This window comes from Propithecus coquereli, unplaced genomic scaffold (genome assembly GCF_000956105.1).
Source record: "Propithecus coquereli isolate 6110/MARCELLA unplaced genomic scaffold, Pcoq_1.0 Scaffold644, whole genome shotgun sequence".
Lineage (NCBI taxonomy): Eukaryota > Metazoa > Chordata > Mammalia > Primates > Indriidae > Propithecus > Propithecus coquereli.
Genome location: NW_012152441.1, coordinates 233,223 through 251,522, shown reverse-complemented (window position 1 = coordinate 251,522; position 18,300 = coordinate 233,223). Strand labels below are relative to the sequence as shown.

Genomic DNA, 18,300 nt, shown 5'->3' with positions numbered 1-18,300 from the left:
CGGGTGAGCAACCAGCAAGTGGGCCACCAGTCCCATCCTGTCTGTCAACCTCTCTGTCTCTGCTCATCTCTGATTCACGGGCAGGTCCCTTGGGGCCCATTTCCGACTCCTCCCCGCCTGGGCCCACGAGGTTACTGCCGGGCAAGCGTTTATCTAGCAGCCGCAGTTCCAGCTCCTCCCCACTAAGAGGCCCTCACCTGTTGGCTAACATTGACCATAAATGGGACCAGTTTTAACACTTAGAGAACATAAGATTGACAAGCCGCATGCCTGGTGAGAGAATGACACCCTTCACTGGCAGATGCTGGCTGGGCACCTCTGCATGCCCGGCTTTACCAAGATTCCACCAGTCTGCAAATGTCTGCATTTCTGCATTGCAGCCCGTCTTCCTTTTACACAGTGCCCGCCCCAGCATTTTCGACCTTGGTGACGATGCTCCCAAGGTTACATGTAACAGACGGATAGAAACGGCTCACAGTTTTGCCACAGTTTGTCTGTATAGACAATGAGGCCAAAACATGATGAGGCTCTCCTGGTTTCTTGGTGCATTTTTCTGTAAATATTTCTTCAAGTTGAGAAGGAAAAGGCTATACCCCTATACTGAAATTTCAGCAGGCTCAAAGGAATGGGCCCAAACCTGAGCCTGCCACAGAAGAGCTTTCTCAACAAAACAGCTGGCATACTCTGAAACGTCAGTATCACGTCTCCATGCCATGCAATCGGCCGCTGAGGAGGTACAGGAGCTGCTCCTGGCTGTGCAAGCCGAGACGCAAAATCAGCTGGCAGCCACCTGGGGGCACAGGTCCCAGAGACCAGTCGTCAAGGCTCTAGAATTGTGATTACAGCCAAGTCCGCACTGCCTTCACCAAGAGCCTCAAAGGCTTGGCTTCAAGAGGGTAGAAAAGCAAGATGAAGATAATAGGGAAAAGAAATACAAATAAAAATTTAAACAGTGAGTTTCGGTTGGTCTTCTACAAAAAGGAAGAAAGTGTAAATCTAGATTTAATATGAGAGTCCTGAGCACTTCCATTGTTCCAAAGTCGTCGCAGATTTCTAAGTTGCTTTCATGATATGGTAGAAACCAGGGACAATCATTTCTTGGTGTCCTCAAATATGTCCCCTCCCCAGCAGCTCCCCCACCCACCTGAGAGACGGATCCACCTATGCTGGGGGTGAGAGCATGGAGCGTCCTGAGAAGCAGCAGATCAGGCTGGAAAAGAAACACCAACCCAGCGAGGCACTAAGGCGACGCACCTGGAGACCGAGAGCTGGGGAACGAAGCCTGAAAGGAAAACACTGGTCTCCGGAGAGGTCCGTCTAGGTCACCGGCCACGTTTTAGCGCTTCACACTTGGGAGGGAGCACCTGTCTCTAGTTTTGCTCTGAATGGTTGAAAAATTGTTCCATCCTGAGAGACTAACATAAGCCACGTCCACAAAAGCGGACCTCGGAACACAGGCCGCACACAGGCGCACACTGACACCGGTCAATCTTAGTGACATTCTCTGAAATAACAGCACAGCATTTTAGAGCCACCATGAACTTCGAGATCACCTAGCGCAACCTCTTCATTTTATAGGTGAGGAAAACTCAGGCATAAATCAATTCAATAAATCGGCCACGGCAGTGAAAGCACCGGGGAGAGCTCAGCCTCCCAACTCCCAGACTCCAGCTTTGCCCAAACCACCGGTCTCGTCCTTCACAGACTCCTCCCAGCTTGATGAGCAAACCCGCCTCCTCCCTACCTTTCTTCCTCCACCAGGGTCCCTCGGGGACGGAGTAGGAAAGGTCCTTGAATTCGATGTTCACGGCTGCCCTCCGAGGCAAGGAGGAGAAGCGCTGGGCCTCCGTGAGGCTGTTGTCCACCTTCTTCAGGTGTCCGTTCAGCAGGTCCGTCTCGGTGGCGTCCACGTTGCTGGAGACCACCTCATCCACGGACACGCACACCGACTTGGGCTCCGTCATCGCTGCAGAGTAACTGCTGGCATTCTAGAAAAACGGGGAGGGAACAACAAAATATGTTATCAGCTGCATCATGAAAAAGAGGCGGGATCTGCCGTTAGGCTCAGGGTCACTGATTATTAATAGCGACATTTCTTAAACTGTAGGAGGGCCTTCGATTCAGAAGAAAGGGGCTCCTCTAGAGGAACTTGTCATCTCTAACCATCACTTTTTCTTTTATTAAAAAACGCTTAAGATAAACTGTTACGCTGATCTACACGTCTGACTTTGGAATCATACAGTCTAATCACAAGACTACAATAAATGAATCACTTGCCTCGAACAAGAAACACCGGTCACCATACAAAAGTCTATTTACAATCCACTCATAAAAAACCCCAATAAAGACACAGGAGGCGCCTGAGAAATACACAACTGAAAAAGTTTTACTTACAATGAGCTATTTTAGTGCGTTCCTTGTGCAAGCTCATAAACATTTCTCAAGAGCAATAACATCGCTTGAGCTGCTGGGTGTTGTGGGGGTTGGCCTTTGTGTTTCACTTTTAACATTTCCAAATCGCTTATAACTCTACTGTCTTGCTATATCCTCATAATAGCACTGAAAAGTTGGAAAGGTTCACATTTTTTCTTTGTTATACAAGAAAACGGAGGCACTGACAATTTTAAGGAAACTGCTCTGAGTCCCATAATCAAATGAGTAGAAGTGATCCCAGAATTTGAGTCATCAAAAAACCCCAGTTAGGCGTCCATTCCACTGCATCACGAGAGTACCTAACATTTTGTAGCTAGCACTGGCTTTTAAAGCTTCCACTGGGAGTAAGTGAACTGCAACAGATGTGCCAAGAACCGAAAGTATTTATGCAAAGAAAGGACTATCCTTTTCTAATGGCTTGGCAACCCCGAGCAAATCGATAAGCTTCAGGTACCTCCAAACACAGAGGAACCGGGTGTGGGGGGAACCAATGCACTGTACTTTCTTCTAGTGGTCTCCCGAATAAAGAGAGAACGTCCCGGGGTGCCAAAAGCCTGGGCCTTCGGCGACGCTCCGCCGTACTGCGACTGCAGCCGGCCTTCCAGGCAGAGCCCATCGCTACGGTCTTTGGGAATCCAGGCCATTCCCCCTGCCGTAGGATAGGACCGTGGAGACGCTGCCCTGTTGTTCGTTCCAAAGAGGAATCACATTGTATTGTCCTTTTCCACAGGTTTGTTAGCTATTTCTTTAGCGTCGCTTGCTATTCATCATTATTATTTCTTATCAAAACCCCAAAACAAAACCAGAGAGTGGATCGTCCGTAAAAATCCCCACAAACCCCAGGAACCAGCAACTCAGAATGCCTGCGTGCGGGGACGGGTCTGCGTGGCGGGGGAGCTGGCGTCACGGCCAGCAGAGTGTTTGAGAGTCCAAGTCTGTCCCTAGCTGGGGGTTTCGAACAGTTAGCACACAGTGGGCGTTCTGGAGCTCTGGTGACGGAGGATGGAGCTTGGCCGTTTAGGAAAAGATATGCAAACACACGCCCACACCACACACCACACACCACACACACACACCACACACACACACCACACAGAGCACAGACCCCGCACAGATACACCATATTTACCACACCCACACCACACACCACACACACATACACATACACCACACTGAACACACACCCCCCCACACAGATACACCGTACATACCACACATACACCACACCCACACCACACACCACACACACACCATATACCACACACCACATGCACACCACACCGAACACACCCCCCACACACAGATACACCATACACACCACATACACACACCACACACACACACCATATGCACACCACACACCACACACACCACACATATCACACACACACCCTAAACACCGCACACATTAGGCACACACCACACACACCCCCTCCCAGGCATCTCCTGCCTCTGGAAACCTTAACCAAATCAACGCTTAGCCCGAGGGCCGTAATGTTGTGTGGATGAAAACAAGGGTGCAGAGTGAAACCCCAACAAAATCAACTTGGTTTGCTGCTGGCACTGCGGGTGAAAAGTTTCCCGTGCAGCCTGGGTGGGCTGGCACATTCCCGAGCATAGGCAGGGAAGGTCTGGGTTTATCTGACGAGGGGACTCAGAGCCCCGAGTGAGGATGAGACCCACGGACCCTGGGTGGGGGCTGGTCTTTCTCCCCAGTTGCTCGAGGCCGATCGGGTGGGCAGGGTGTCCCGTTAGCCCTCAGGAGGCCCTGACATGGGGGCCAGAGCACGCCCTGGAGACCCTCCCTAGTCCCCTTAGCCTGCCCCTTGGGGTCCCACACTGCTGCCCCAGGTTTGTAACCCTGGAAAGCACCAAATCTTGGCTGGCAGTGGGGAGCTGTCAAAGGAGCAGTGAAACAAGACAACGAGCTCTAGGCCTGGTCCCCAAAGCCCATTCTCGTCTCCGCCTTGCCACACAAGTGGAAAGGCAGAACGTTCGGCGTCCAGACCCGCATTCCACGGGCAGACCTGGGCTCTGAACTGGGACCCCCAGTGGCTGTGTGTTCGGTTGGGAGCAAGGGATGGGGGTGATCCAGCAACCCTGTCCTGTGTGGGGTCCTCCACCTCCACCCCAAAGATGCCAGCTGCCACGGACAACCCATACCCTCTCCCCAGGCACCCACCACAGCTGTCAGCTCCAGGGTGAATGGCCACCACCCCAGCCCTCCACTGATTGTGGCAGATGTCAGACCTATGTCACATGAGGGTCTGACTTTGCCTACTAGACTCTCGTCCTACCTATTCACTCGCTCACCCACTAGCTCATTCAGTCACTGGACAAACTGAGCAGCAGCCAAAGCCCCGAGGTCAGTAGTCAGCCAGCCAGACCTCCCTCCAGCCTAGCAAACTCGTGTTCAAGATCTTGCACCCTACCTGGGTGATAGACACTCTTATAACTTTGACTCAAATTGCACAAAAGTAATTCATGTAACCAAAATGTTTGTACCACTATAATAGTGTAAAATAAAACAAAAACAACAAAAAAGATCTGGCCCCAGGCAAGAAAACAGGCAATTAACTACAGCAGGGCAAGGGCAGAGCCAGGCAGAGACCAGAGGGAACATCCAACCCAGTGCAGACCTGGGCCGGGGGCACTCAGGACACAGCCTTTCTGCAGGAAGGAATCTTCGCTGAGCTCAGCAAGGTGAGATGGAGGGGTGCTTGGGTGCTGGCTGCAGGGGAGCGCCTGTGCAGAGGCTCTGCAGCAAGAGAGGGGAGCCCCAGAGACCTGTGGGAAAGTCAGGGCTGGGGCATGGAATCGGAACGGGGCGGGGGTGGGACAAGGGAGGGAGGGGGCTGTGGAGTAAGGCTGGAGGGGCAAACAGGGTCCCCAAGGTGAAGTGCCTGCAAATACTGTTGAAGATTTTGCACTTTTTATCTAGAGGTCCCTGGGCACGCAGAGGGTGTGTCAGAACTGGAGAGCTGCAGAACCACCTCCTGCAGCGCTGGGAGCCCGGTGGGGGATGGGGCCTAGATCAGCTAGTGGTGACTGGGATGAAGGCAAGCGGACAGGCCAGGGGGACAAAGCTAGGTGACTAAACTGATCAGGGACGGAGAGAGAGAAGGCAGAGTCACGTGCTTACAATTTAAAATACTGAATCACAATGCCTCATGCATGCTTGGTGAGTGAATATAAACAGTAGTGACTACTGATTCAGCAATTGCAACGTGCCTGCTACACTCCAGCCTGTATAGAAGTTGCCTCTTATTATCCCCACAACTCGGGGGCGGGAGGCATTGCCATCTGCATTTGGAGGAGGGATTGAACGCCTGACTTGTGGCAGTCCCCACAGTTAGGGAGTGGCCAGGCTGGGGTCCAGCTCTGGGGGTTCCCAAGTCTCCCACCAGCCTCCTTAACAGCCCTTGAACACGGCTTAGCTTTCTACAGGCAAGTTGTGGGTCCCACTGGGTCATCCCAGACCTTGTCTGTTCTGGGAGAATCCACAGCAAACTGAGGAAACCATGCAGCCCCACCCGCGATAAGCCAGCACCACGCACACAGTCACCCACCTTCCCTCTGCAGGGTCCCGTGGCCTCACCCAATTAAGCAAATCACAGAGACCGTCTGAGGCGAGGTGATGTCCTGTCACTGCGAAATAGACCAGCTCTCTGGAAACACACCCTCCGATGAGAGCTGCCGGCAATGTAGGTTACAGCTGGCTTCTCCTTAGCCTCCTGAGCTCATTAAAAATAAAGCAAACACTTCTTCCCTCCCCACTTTTCCCTTTCGCTGTTCTTTCTCTACCCTGCTGAAGCGTGTCTTTGACCCCCGCCACACACAGTTTGTGCTGCATAACAAATTGTAAACACTGGTGAGCCCGCTCATGGTGGTGACGGCTGGGGAGACCCTACTTGGACTGCTCCTAGCTGCTGTTCGTGAGGATATTTTTCTGGGCGCTGTGCAGAGTGGCCGTGATTTCGGTTTGAACGCTGGGCATACAGAGACGCCTGTTTAGCTGGGGAGGGTCTCTAGCAGTCCACAAGCCACCCCTAGGCTGCCGCGAGACTCGTTCACTCCATTTCCACCAGGGACGCAGAGTCGAGGTAGAAACTCTTCCCTCGGCATCACGGGGAACGGAGGAAAAGGGGCGCGCAGCGGCCGGCACCAGACCTTTGGTGCGCAGCTCCTCTCTTCTCGCTTTGCTGTACCGCTGCCAGCCTTGGCGCCCGCCTGGGCACCAAGTGGTCTCCCTGGTATCCTGAGCACGTAAGAGGAAAGTGCACTGGCTGAGACTCCTCCAGGCAACTGCCCACGAGAAAATATCCAAAACATCACACTCTTAACTAAGCTAGAGGACACATGGCACTTGAGGGCTCACTCAGAGTGCCAAGACAGCTCCAAATACCACCCTCCCACCAAAACACTTCTGTCCCCCTGACCCCCCTGAGCTCGGGGACTCCAGCATGCTCCCTGGGTGCTTGGCTGACTATCCAACGGGCCCTCTCCCACTCACAGCTCAGACCGTCCACACCAGGCTGGGCCCAGAGCAAGGAGGGGACGGAAAGCAACGCCCAGGATCCTGGGTCTCTCTCAAGGGCTCTTTGTTTATGACTGACAGAATTTATTATTTTTTTTTATTTTATTGGTTTTTCTTTTAAGCCTACAGCCCCCGGAATTGCCAGGTGGTCTTTCATTCGAGCACTAACTAGGGCCAACCCTGCTTAGCTTCTGAGATCAGACAAGACCCGTACTTCCAGGATGGGATAGCCATAGATGGATTGAAATTTTTAAATTAAAAAAAAAAATTATCAGGTTTTCAGGAAGAAATTATTTTTAAACAAAACAGTGTTCCCCCAAAACTAAATGAGCCCAGCCATTAGCATCTCCACGTGAGAACTATACACTTGAGCTCCGGGGCTGTATCAAACCATAACATAACATTAAAATAAAAAATCCTGGTATAAAAACACTATACCTTAAAACATTCTTATTCATTAGTTTTCCACATGTAGAAGCCACCTTTGCAGCTCTAAAAGCGCTCAGGAATTACCCAGAATCTAAAAGATCTGAGACTTTCTGTACCTGCAACTAACATTAATAATCCCCTTAATTTGCCATTGTCACCCTGATCCAGGAGCCCCAAGTAGATGCACAAGTGCAGAAGGAAGAACTCGCAGCGCTACCCATACACTCGCCGGGTGAAAGCAAGGGCGCCAGGGGGCATTGGCTTTTCCGTTCTGTTTGTGGCCTTTTCTGTATCAGAAGCGAGCAGGGAAGGCGGAGCCGCCCGGGGAGGGGCGGCCTGGGGTCCCCGCGCTGGCGCCCCCCTCTGCCACCCGCCTGGCCGCGTCTCGGCCCCATTCTATCGCTTTACACAAAGTCATTACATAATGAGCTGGCGAAGCTCAGCGTGTTCTACAGTAACCTGTTTGGAATCACAGGATGCAGTTGTCAGAGCAGAGCATGCGCAGAAGCCCGGCTACTTTTTTTTTCCTTGAGCTCACGGCAAGAGGTAACTGTCGGTCAAACCCTGCGGAGCCCTGCCGACTTCAAACACAGGATGCTAAAAATGAAATAGAGGGGAGGGGCGGGGAGAAGCCCCGGCGCGTGCCCTGCACCGTGGCTCCCAGCCTCCGGGAAGTCACTAGCAGGGTAGTAACTGCACGGAGAGGTGACATCAGGGCTGGGACGGATGGCGTACGGAAGACTTTGCACCTGGACTCTTCTCTAGAGCCCTCGCTGCAACCGCGGTGTGCAGGGCAGGAACGGAGGGCCCTGGGATCAGGGGGCGGCCGGGCGGGCGGTCAGTTTGTTTTTTTCCCGGTGTGAGACCAGCAACAAGGGGAGGCAACTGTGTCTAGCGATGCATCTGCCAACACTAGGTCACGGTCACCCCCTCGGAGCCGATACCCTCGCGAGCAGGGAGATGCGCTTCTCCGTCCCCACCTGGGGCTCTCTCCAGGGCGCAGGAGGGGCCGCGGGCATCGGGCTGGCCGTGCGGCCTCGGGGCACGCCGCCGCCCCTGCCTGGGCAGGTCCCCGAGGCTGTCAGGGTGCAGGCACAGGCTCCGGCTCTCTGGGGCAGCTCCCTCTTTTGTTCCCGCAGACTGTGCCCGGAGCTCCAGGGGCTGGTGCGCCAAGTCCCCGCTCCCTGGCCGCGTGCGCTGGCAGAAGGATCCCACCCTCTCTTCCCTCAGGCCCAGGCTGCGGCCCCTCCTCATGCGCTCGGGGTGCCCAGGGCCCCGCTCCCCTCGCCCGGAGGCGGACGAGGTCAAGGCCATCTGTCCACTTGTGGGGCTGCTCGCTGTCTTCCGCCCCACTCCCCATTCCTGGCCCCTGTGCCTTCCCGCGTCCTCGGCCGGTGCCAGGAGCACCCCGGGCGCCGGGTGGCCAGGGCGGAGCGCGACCGGAGCCGGGCACCTCTCGGGGGTGCCCCGGGTCAGCGCCCGGAGGACGCGCTCCCGGGGAGCGGGTGTCGGGGGAATCGTGCGGGTCTTTGTGCGTTTCCTGCTCTCCTGGAAAATTAAACCACGCCCGGCGGGCGAAGGATGCGCTCACTCACCATGGCGGTGCCGACCGAGAAAGCGGCCATCAGACAGGCCATGCCCCGGGGGCGGCGGCGGCGGCGGCTAGGATTGGGCTGCGGGCTGCGGGCCGGGCTGCGCTCGCTCGCTGGGGCTCGGCTCTGCTCGGCTCGGGCTCCGGCTCCGGCTCGGGCTCCGGCTGTGGCTCCGGCTCCGGCTCCGCTCCGCTCCGGGCCCGCCCCGTGCGCGCGATTGGCCGGCGGCGAGGGGGCGGGGCGGCCGGCAGGTGCGCGTGCTCTTGTTTTGCTCTTGGAGGGGGTGGCTGTCCGCGCTCCCCGACGTGCGGATACGGAGGGCACCCCGGCCCAGGCGGACCATCGCTCGCTCGCCCCAGCAGCCCGAGCCTGGCAGGCGCCGCGGCCCGCCCAGCCCGGAGACCCTGGGTCCGAACCGGAGGAGGCTGGGCCAGCACAGCCCGGTGCTAGCCCGCGGGGACGCCCCACAGACCCGAGGTTCCTGGCTCAGAAACCCGCTGTCTCTGAGCCTGTGAGCAGCGACAGAGGGGGCGTCCAGGGAGAGCGGGTGAGGGGTCAGGGACTTCTGCCTTCTTTTCTTCACTGTTGGGTACCTCTTTGTCAAGTAGGAGCTTGAGGACTAAGGAAGAGGTGACTGCTCCAACGCCCCCTCCCCCAGCACGGATGTGGGGTGACCCCTCACACTGAGGCAGCACCTGTGCTCACGTGTGCAACATCGGTGTGAGTGTGGGTGACAAAGTGCTGCTAGGTGAAGGTGCCCCGGCTTCTGTCCTACCCCCGCCCCCAAACGAAAAAGGAAAAGGCTTATTTTTGCAGAGGAGGTGTGCCCAGTGCCTGGCCCCAACTCCACCGTGGCTGCCTTCAGTAACTAACTGTACGAGGAGTGGCTGAGGGCGCCCTCTCACCTGGCCCCAGGCTGGAGTATCAGATGGCCTGGCAGCTGCTAAAACCCTTATTATATAGAAGTGGGACCATTTCCTGGTAGCCATGGTGACAAGGCATTCTTTAGTCCCAATGTCCTGCCCTAATGCTTTTGTTCAGTTGTTTGCATGTTGGAACCAAAACCAGGCATGCATTTCTCCTCACCTCCAGCACACCTGGGTCAGCCCTCCCTGCCTCAGCTCAGGTGTGCGAACCCTGTGTCTTTCTCCTCGAGCTTTCAATGCCAGGCAGGCGGACTTCACACCCCCACATCAGATGGCCTCAGCCAAATTCCTGCCTCAAGTCAAAGGAAGGAGAGGAGGTGTGGTATGAGCTTGAGGGGAGAGGGCCCTGCTCTGTCTGAACAGTCTTGCTTCAGGAGCCAATAGCTGCCTCTGTTTTACACGGTCAGGTGAAGGAAACCCCACTGCTCTGTTTCCTGGAGCCACCACCCAGGCCCAGGCCCAGGGGACAGGGCAGTGCCTTGACCATCCTGAACCAGGCAGCCCACAAAGCCTGAATGTTCTGGGAAGGGGATTCAAGTCCACAAACCTCCTGGGGAGAGTTTAGGCCAAAAGCAGAGAAAAAGGTGCCCAGCCCCGGGGCCCTGCTGCAGGGGCAGGCAGGACCTACAGCAGGAGCAGAGGCACGGGGCACAGCCGAGGGGGACACAGAGTGTGGCCAGGGCAAGTGATGTGCCATCTGGGTGCCTACAGCACAGGCATCTATGTTCTGTCTGATATCCACCCTCCTCGCCTCCAGGAATATGTCCAGGACTTCCTTCTGCACATTCCTCCCCGCCGTGCCATGTGGGGTTGGCCACGGGAAGGCCCACTGGCTCCAGCCAGCCGTGCTCCCACCCAGCCTGGCCCCGGACTTGGGCGGGAACCCGAGGTCCAGGGGTGAGGGGTGTGTGCAGGGCTGCAGGGAGCGACCAGGGCACAGTGTGTGGAGCCTGCAGAGGAAGCCAGAGAGGGAAGACACCCCGCTGGGTCCTTGTGGGTGTGGCTCTAGCTGCCGGGTTTTCTGTTACAGCCCACCAAAAGGGTCCTCACTTACCCATCTGCACATCGGGATAATAACCTCCGACACCTGGGAAACAGTGTGCGGCGCAGGGCAAGCGTCCACGTGGGGTCCTTGCCACGTCACCCCCAAATGCCAAGTCAGGGAGGAGGCAGATGGTAGAGTAACATGTATCTATGCCAGTCGAGTCAGGATGCTTGGTGGCAAGTGACAGAAACCCAACTCAAACTGGCACAGGCTAAGGGGAACCCACTGTGTTGGGCAGCAAAGAGTTCAGGGTGCCAGGACCTGTGCTGTGTCCTCCACTCCTGGTCTCGTGCTCTCTCCACAGCTCCGCCTTCTCCCATGTGGGCTCCCCCTGGGGGGTGCTGGCTCCACGTGACCGTCCCAGCATCTGTGGGCCAGCACCCTATCAGCTGACCTGTCCGGCCTGGCTCCCATGGGACAAAGCGGGAAAGGTAGCCCCAGTGAAACGGCACAGAAAAACTGGGCCCAGGTGCTTGGCCAAGGCCGTTTGAGGTGTTCTGAGCAGAAGCGTGAGGGCCAGGTAGGCAAACACAGAGGAGCTCAACACAGGACTGCTCCAGCCACACCCAGCTGCGACAGGACATCCTGCTAAGATATCACTGACAGATGGGCCAGCCGGGCTTGCAAACTTCCAGCGGGGAGCCACTTCCTTCCTCAACAGGCAATTACGAAGTGTTGTCACCATTAGCAGATGTCCCTGTGTCTGACTGGACTCCCTGTCACCCTGACTGCTCTGTGTTCTGCAGGGACACCGGCCCTGGCTAGTCCACAATGGCACCAGTATTGTGTCCAGGCCTTTGCTTCTCTGGACCAGACATCCCTAGGGCCCCCCATGGCTGTGCAGGAGATGCCCCTTCGTCCTGCGTACCCCCTGTCTGCATGGGCGCCAGCTTCTCAGTGACCCTCGTGAGATTCAGGGCTCACCAGAGAACCCCTAGTCAGTGTACGTCTGATTAGGAGAGGACAAGCCAGGAGGATCTGCAGCTTCCCTCTGGACGACCCACCTTAGCACGGCCCGAGTTGGCCTGGACTTGCAGGCCACGGCCCGTCGAGGGTACATCTGAGGAGCTCAGCTCATGCCAGGACTAGGTCTGTGCGGAGAACTGCTCCTCCAGCCGCCTCCCCTGTCGATCCCAGTTCCGGAGTGTCCAACTTAGCTCTGCTGGACTTCCAGCTGCCGAGGCTGCAAATGAGGTGGAGAAAGGGGGACTGACGACTTGGTCTTTGCTGTGAGGGTCCTGCACTTGGTGTCTGCTGAGGGTGGGCAGAGGTAAGCCGCACATCCTGGTAGGCCCTGGGCGGGGCTGCCCACCTGCCCTCGTGGCTACTGTGAGCGGAGCCCGACAGGGAAGGCCAGCCTGGGGTCGTGGACTGCCCCAGCAGCAGGTCTCTGATCCCTCCAGAGAAACCTCTGGGGACCCCCATGGCTTCCCAGCCTCCCTCCCAGCCAGCTGAGAGGAATTCTGTTAGCGTGTTCCTCGCGGACACAGTCGTCCTCCAGCGTGGTGGTCTCACCTCCAGCAGTTTGCCTGGAGTCTCCTTACGGTATCAGATGACCTGCCTGAGTCCATCCGAGCGGGCTCCGCTCGGCCACCTGTCTCTCACCTGGCCGCAGCTCTGCCAACCCCCGCTGCGTGTCCTGAGACCTGAGAGTCAGCCTGGCGCTCAGCAGACACTCAGATGGCCCGTCGGTGCCAGGAGCTGTTCTCTGGGCTGGGGACACCGGGTGGACAGAACCCTGCAGGGGCAGGGAAAGCCCTGCCCCTCAGGTGTGGCCACGCCGTGCTGGGGAGGATTTGAAAGCTAAAGCTCTTATCTCGACCTGGCATTTTTAACTTGTTGCGTGAGCCTGACTGCTGGAGAGTGTTCTTGGCTCAGGCTAGGGGAGCGCTGGCTGCGTAGCTGCGGCCGGGGGAAACCAGGGACAGCCTGGGGACATGTGTCTCCAGCCCTCAGAACTCCAGTCCCTGAGGTGCCCCCCAAAACTTGGTTTCTGCATCGGTGCCCCCTAAGCCGCCTCACCCCCCAGCTGTGCCTCTTGCAGTCTGTGCAGGGTGTGGTGTCCTGCCGGTCAGGTCATGCCTGTCACCCTCCTCTGGCAGGTAGGCTCCAGTGGGTAGGAGTCTTTATCCACCGGTGGGCCCCCAGTCCTGGGGGCAGCACACGGGGAAGGGTTTCATCTGGGTTCTTGAGGTGTTGAGTCCGGGAGCCAAGGCTGCACCCCAGATCCTGCTGGTTCCCCCACATGGGCTGTTTCCAGAAACTCGTGAGTGAGGGACACTGACAATGAACGGGTACATTGAGATGGATTGACTGTTAGCGAAAAGTAGGGTGCCTTAATATTTAAGATGGAAATATTATAAATCTGAGGTTGGAAAGCTGAGATTGAAAGGGGTTCCTTTGTGCATTTGCCCACCCATTTTTCCTTGCAGAACTTCCTACGTGACAGTTCCACACAGGAAGCAAGGGAGGGCAAAGTCAGAGGTGAGCAGCGAAGACAAGGGGCGGGCAGGTGAGAGGAGGGACAAGACTGTCACGTGCCTACACGCCTCCCTCCCCTCTCCCCTCTTCCGGACCCCAGGCACTTCGTCACCCCCATTATCCACCACTGTTCCCGTTTCACTGATGGAGGCCAACCTTTGAGAGGTCGGGAACTGGCCCAGCGCGGCAGACGGCATGTGAGCCGGGCTGCTCTCCCCACCTTCCGCCGCCTTCTGCGCGGGGGTGCGGCTGTGTTGCGCACGCTCGTCTGCGGTGAGGGGGCAAAGCATCCCGACTTTACTCTTTCTGTCTTGGTCTTGGGGCCACCATCTCTCCTTCATCCTTACATGCGCTCGGTCACAGGTTTGGACCAAGGCCACCCCATCCAGAGTGGCCTCACTTGGGACTGTCCTATCTCTTTTTAAAAATTAAATGTTTTGTTTTGAAATAATTGTAGATTCACATGCAGTTCTAAGAAAGAGCACCAAGAGATCCCCTGAGGCCTTTACCCAGTTGCCCGCAGTGGTGACATCTTGCACAACCGTAGCACAACGTCACAGCCAGGATGTTGGCATTGACAAGTGCAGATCCAGAACATTCCATCCCCACGAGGAAGCCTCATCTTGCCCTTTTAACAGCCACACCTCTTGCCTTCTATCCCCACCCCCTGTAACCCCTGACAGTCACCAACCCGCTCCCCACTTGTGTAATTATTTCACTGCTGGGTAGTGTTCCACGGCGTGGACGGACCACTCTCTATGCACTGTTGAAGGACGTCTGGGCCGTTCCCAGTCTGGGGCTATTACAGACAAACCTGCCTTAAACATTTGTGTACCAGCTTTTGTGTGGATATAAGTGTTCATGTCTCTGGAATAAATGCCCAGGAGTGCAACTTTGGCTTGAAAGGTTTTGCATCTTCAGTTTTTTAGGAAACCGCCACACTGCAGTCCAGAGCGGCTGTACCTTTCACATTCCCACCAGCAGTGCGTGAGCCATCCGGCTGTTCTGCTTCCTCACACGCGGTGCCGCCGCGTTTGCTGTTGTCACTGTTTTTCAGCATTCTGATAGGTGTGAGTGTTAGCCCAGATGGTCTCAACTTGCATTTCTCTGATGGCTAATTTCGTGAGCTTATCTGTATCCTCAGTGAAGTGTCTGTTCATGTCTTTTGTCTGTTTTCCAACGGGATTGTTTGACATCTTACCGCTGTTGAGTTTTGAGAGTTCTCTTCATACATTCTAGATCCTAACCCTTTGTTGAATATGAGGTTTGCAAATATTTTCTTCCAGTAGTCTGTAACTTGTCTCTTCATCTTAACAGGGTCTTTCTCAGAGTCAGTATTTTTCATTTCGACAGTCCAATTTATCAGTTTTTCATGCTTTTGGTATCAGGTTTAACTCTTTGGCCCTAGGTCCTAAAGGTTTTCTCCTAACTTTTTTTTCACTAAAAAATTTGTTTTATTTTTAAGTCTGTGATCCATTTTTGGTTAGTCTTTGTATAAGACATGAGACTTAAGTCCAGGTTCTTCTCTGTTTTCTGCCGATGGGTATCCAATGGCTTTGGCAGCATTTATTGAACAAGCAATCCTTCCTCCACTCACTTGTTTTTGTACCCTGATGTCGGGAGGATTCTGAATCTTCTATTCCATTTTGTTAGTCTTTATGACTATCCTTTTGTTGATACCAAAATCTCAATTATTGTAGCTATAAAATAAGTCTTGAAATCAGATAGACTGATTTCTCCTCCTTTATTCTTCTTTTTCAAAATTGTTTTAACTACTCTAATTCGTTTGCCTTTCATTGAATTTTAGAGTCTTGTTTATGTCTACAAAAAAAATTTTGCTGGGATTTTAATAGGAATTGCATTAAACCTGCATATCAATTTGATAATTGATATCTTTATGACATAAGTCTTCTAATCAATAAACATGGTATGTCCCTCCTTTTTTTATTTTAGATTTTATTTAATTTCTTTCATCATGATTTTGTAGTTTTTAGCATACAAGTCCTATAAGTCCTGTACTTATTTTACTAGGTTTACACAGTAAGTATTTAATTTTGTTTGAGCCATTGTAAAGGGCGTCATGTTATTAATTTCAGTGCCATGTGTTCACTGCTAGAACATAGAATAAAATTTATTTTTGTATGTTTATCTTGTGTCCTGCAACCTTGCTGAACTCACTTATTGTTCCAGGAGTTTTTTTCTAGATTCCTTGGGATTCCCTAGCTAGGCAGTCATGTTATTTGAAAACAGGAACAGTTTTATTTTTTTTTCCTTTTCCATCTGTATGGCATTTATTTCCTTGTCTTGCTTTACCACATTGACTAGAAATTCCAGCACTATGTTGATTAAGAGAGATGAAAGCAAACATCCTAGCATTGTTCTTGCTCTTAAGGAGAAAGCATTCAGTTGTCCGCCAATAGTTATAATGTTAGCTGTAGATTTCTTATAAATACTCTTTGTCAACTCAAAGAATTTCTCCTCCACTCCTATGCTTCTGAGCATTATTATCATGAATGGGTGTAGAATTTTGTCAATTGCTTTTTCTGTATCAAGTGGCACAATGATGTGATTTTTCCTCTTTAATCTGCTAATATGATGTATTACATTGCTTGACTTTCAAATATTGAACCAGCCTTGTATTCCTGGGATAAACCCCACTTGGATGTGGTGTATAACTTTTTAAATATATTGCTGAATTCTATTTGCTAATATTATGTTAAGGTTTTCCATATTTCTATTCAGGAAGGATATTAGTCTGTTGTATAGTAGTCTTATTGTGTTGCCCAGCTAGAATATAGTGGCCATTCACAGGCACAATCATAGCGCACTACAGCTGCAAGCTCCTGGGCTCGAGTGATCCTCCTGCCTCAGCCTCAGGAGTAGCTGGGACTATAGGCATGCAATATTTTAAAAATATTTGCTTTGTCTAATCTTGATATCAGGGGATACTAGCTAAATAAAATGAGTTGGGAAGTGTTCCTTCCCCTTCTATTTTCTAGAGGAGATTGTCTAGGATAGGTGCTAATTCTGTAAACATTTGGTAGTATTCTTCAGTGAAATCCTCTGGGTCCGGAGACGTTTAATGTTTTTTGTTTTTGGGTTTTTTTGTAGTTTTTAAAACATGAATTTAATTTTCTTAATAGTTATAGGGCTCTTCAAAAAGCCAGTTTTTATTCAGTGAGTTGCAGTTTGTGTTGCTTGGAGAACTGGTTCATTTCGTTTAAGTTGTCAAATGTGTGTGCGTAGTTGTTTGTAGTGTTCCCTGTCTGTCCGCTGGATATGTGGGGTCTGTAGTGGTTCCCCCTAATCCACCCCCGACATTGGTAACTTGCACCTTCGCTGGTTTTTCTTCCCTGTCTTGCTAAGGTGCGTCCATTTTATCGATTCTTTCTAAGAACCAGCTTTGTGTTTCATTGATTTTTCTCTATTCTTCTTCTCTGTTCAATTCACCTTTCAAATTTATTGTGTTCTCCTTTTTCTACCTTCTTGAGGTAGGAGTCTAGGTTATCGATTTGAGACTTTTCCTCATTTCCAATGCACATGAATTTAGTGCTGTAAATTTGTCTTCCTCTCTCTGCTTTAGGTCTGTCCCACAAATTTGATATGTTTTATTTTCATTTTCACTCAGTTAAATGTATTTTTATTGCCTTGAGACTCACTCTTTAACTTATGGCTTATTTATAGGTGTGTTGTTTGGATTCCAAGTGTTTGGAAGTTTTTCTGACATCTTTCTGGTTTGACTCTGTTTTGATCAGAGAAAACAATCTGTATGATTTCAACTCCTTTAAATCTGTCGAGGTTTGTTTTATGGCCCAGAATATGATCTAACTTGGCATATGTTTCATGGACCTTGGGTGTGTAGTCTGCTGTTGTTGGGCACAGTGTTTTATAAACATTGATTAGATCCTGTTGGTTAATAGTGTTACTGAGTTCTCCCACACCCTTGCTGATTTTCTCGTTAGTTGTTCTAGCAATTATTGAGAGAAGGAGAGGTGTTGATGTCTCCAACTGTGCGTTTATCTATTTTTTTCTACTAGTTCTACTAGTTTTTGCTTCAAATATTTTGTAGCTTTGTTTTTTGGTTCATAGGATTGCTATGTCTTCTTGGTGGATTGAGCCTTTTCCCATTATATAATACTCTTCTCTGTTTCTGGTAATTTTCTTTGCTATGAAGTCTGTTTTATCCAGCATTCATACAGCCACTCCTGCTTTCTTTTTATTAACGTTTGCATGATATACCATTTCCATCCTTTTACTTTCAAGCTGCCTTTATCATTATATTTGAAATAAAGTCTTGTAGATAGCATATCTTTAAGTTATGTTTTTAAATCCACTCTCCTAATCTCTATGTTTTAATTGGTACAGCTAATTACATTTAATATTATGTATTGGCATGTTAGACCTTAAGTATGCATTGTATTTTTTGTTTTCTGTACATTCTATGCTTTTCTTTTCCCTGCCTTCCTGGGGGTTACTTCAACATTTTTTAGAATTCTGTTTTAACTTATCTATAGTGTTTTTGAATGTATTTCTTTGTATAGATTTTTAAAAGGATTGCTGTAGGTATCAAATTATATATACATAACGTATCACAGTCTACTGGTGTCGTTTTACCTGTTTGATTGACATGTACAAACCTTACCTTCCATTATCTCCCCATCCTCCTTTGTTTATAATAAAATTGTGTGAAGTGTTTAATATTTATATACCTTTAGAACCATATCAGATAGTGTTGTAAGTTTTGCTTTAACCATCAAACACAATTTAGAAAACTCAAGAGCAGAAGGAAAGTCTGTTTTACTTAAACTTATTTTTGTCTGTTATGTTCTGCCTTCCTTCTTGATGTTCAACGTTTCA

The 18,300-nt window shown here is 51.8% G+C and overlaps 1 protein-coding gene across 2 annotated transcripts in view; it reads right to left on the bottom strand.

Moving 5' to 3' along the window:
* The window catches only part of ABCG1 (ATP-binding cassette, sub-family G (WHITE), member 1), a 71,974-nt gene extending 62,804 nt beyond the window's left edge, over positions 1–9,170 (bottom strand). For both annotated transcript variants that reach the window (XM_012659997.1, XM_012659998.1), the window contains exons 1-2: positions 8,995–9,170; positions 1,745–1,988 (exon numbers count right to left, since the gene is read on the bottom strand). In XM_012659997.1, coding sequence (XP_012515451.1) covers positions 1,745–1,988; positions 8,995–9,036 — 286 coding nt within the window. In that variant the 5' untranslated portion in view covers positions 9,037–9,170. The remainder of the gene's footprint in view (positions 1–1,744; positions 1,989–8,994) is intronic.
* Positions 9,171–18,300: the final 9,130 nt, after the last annotated feature.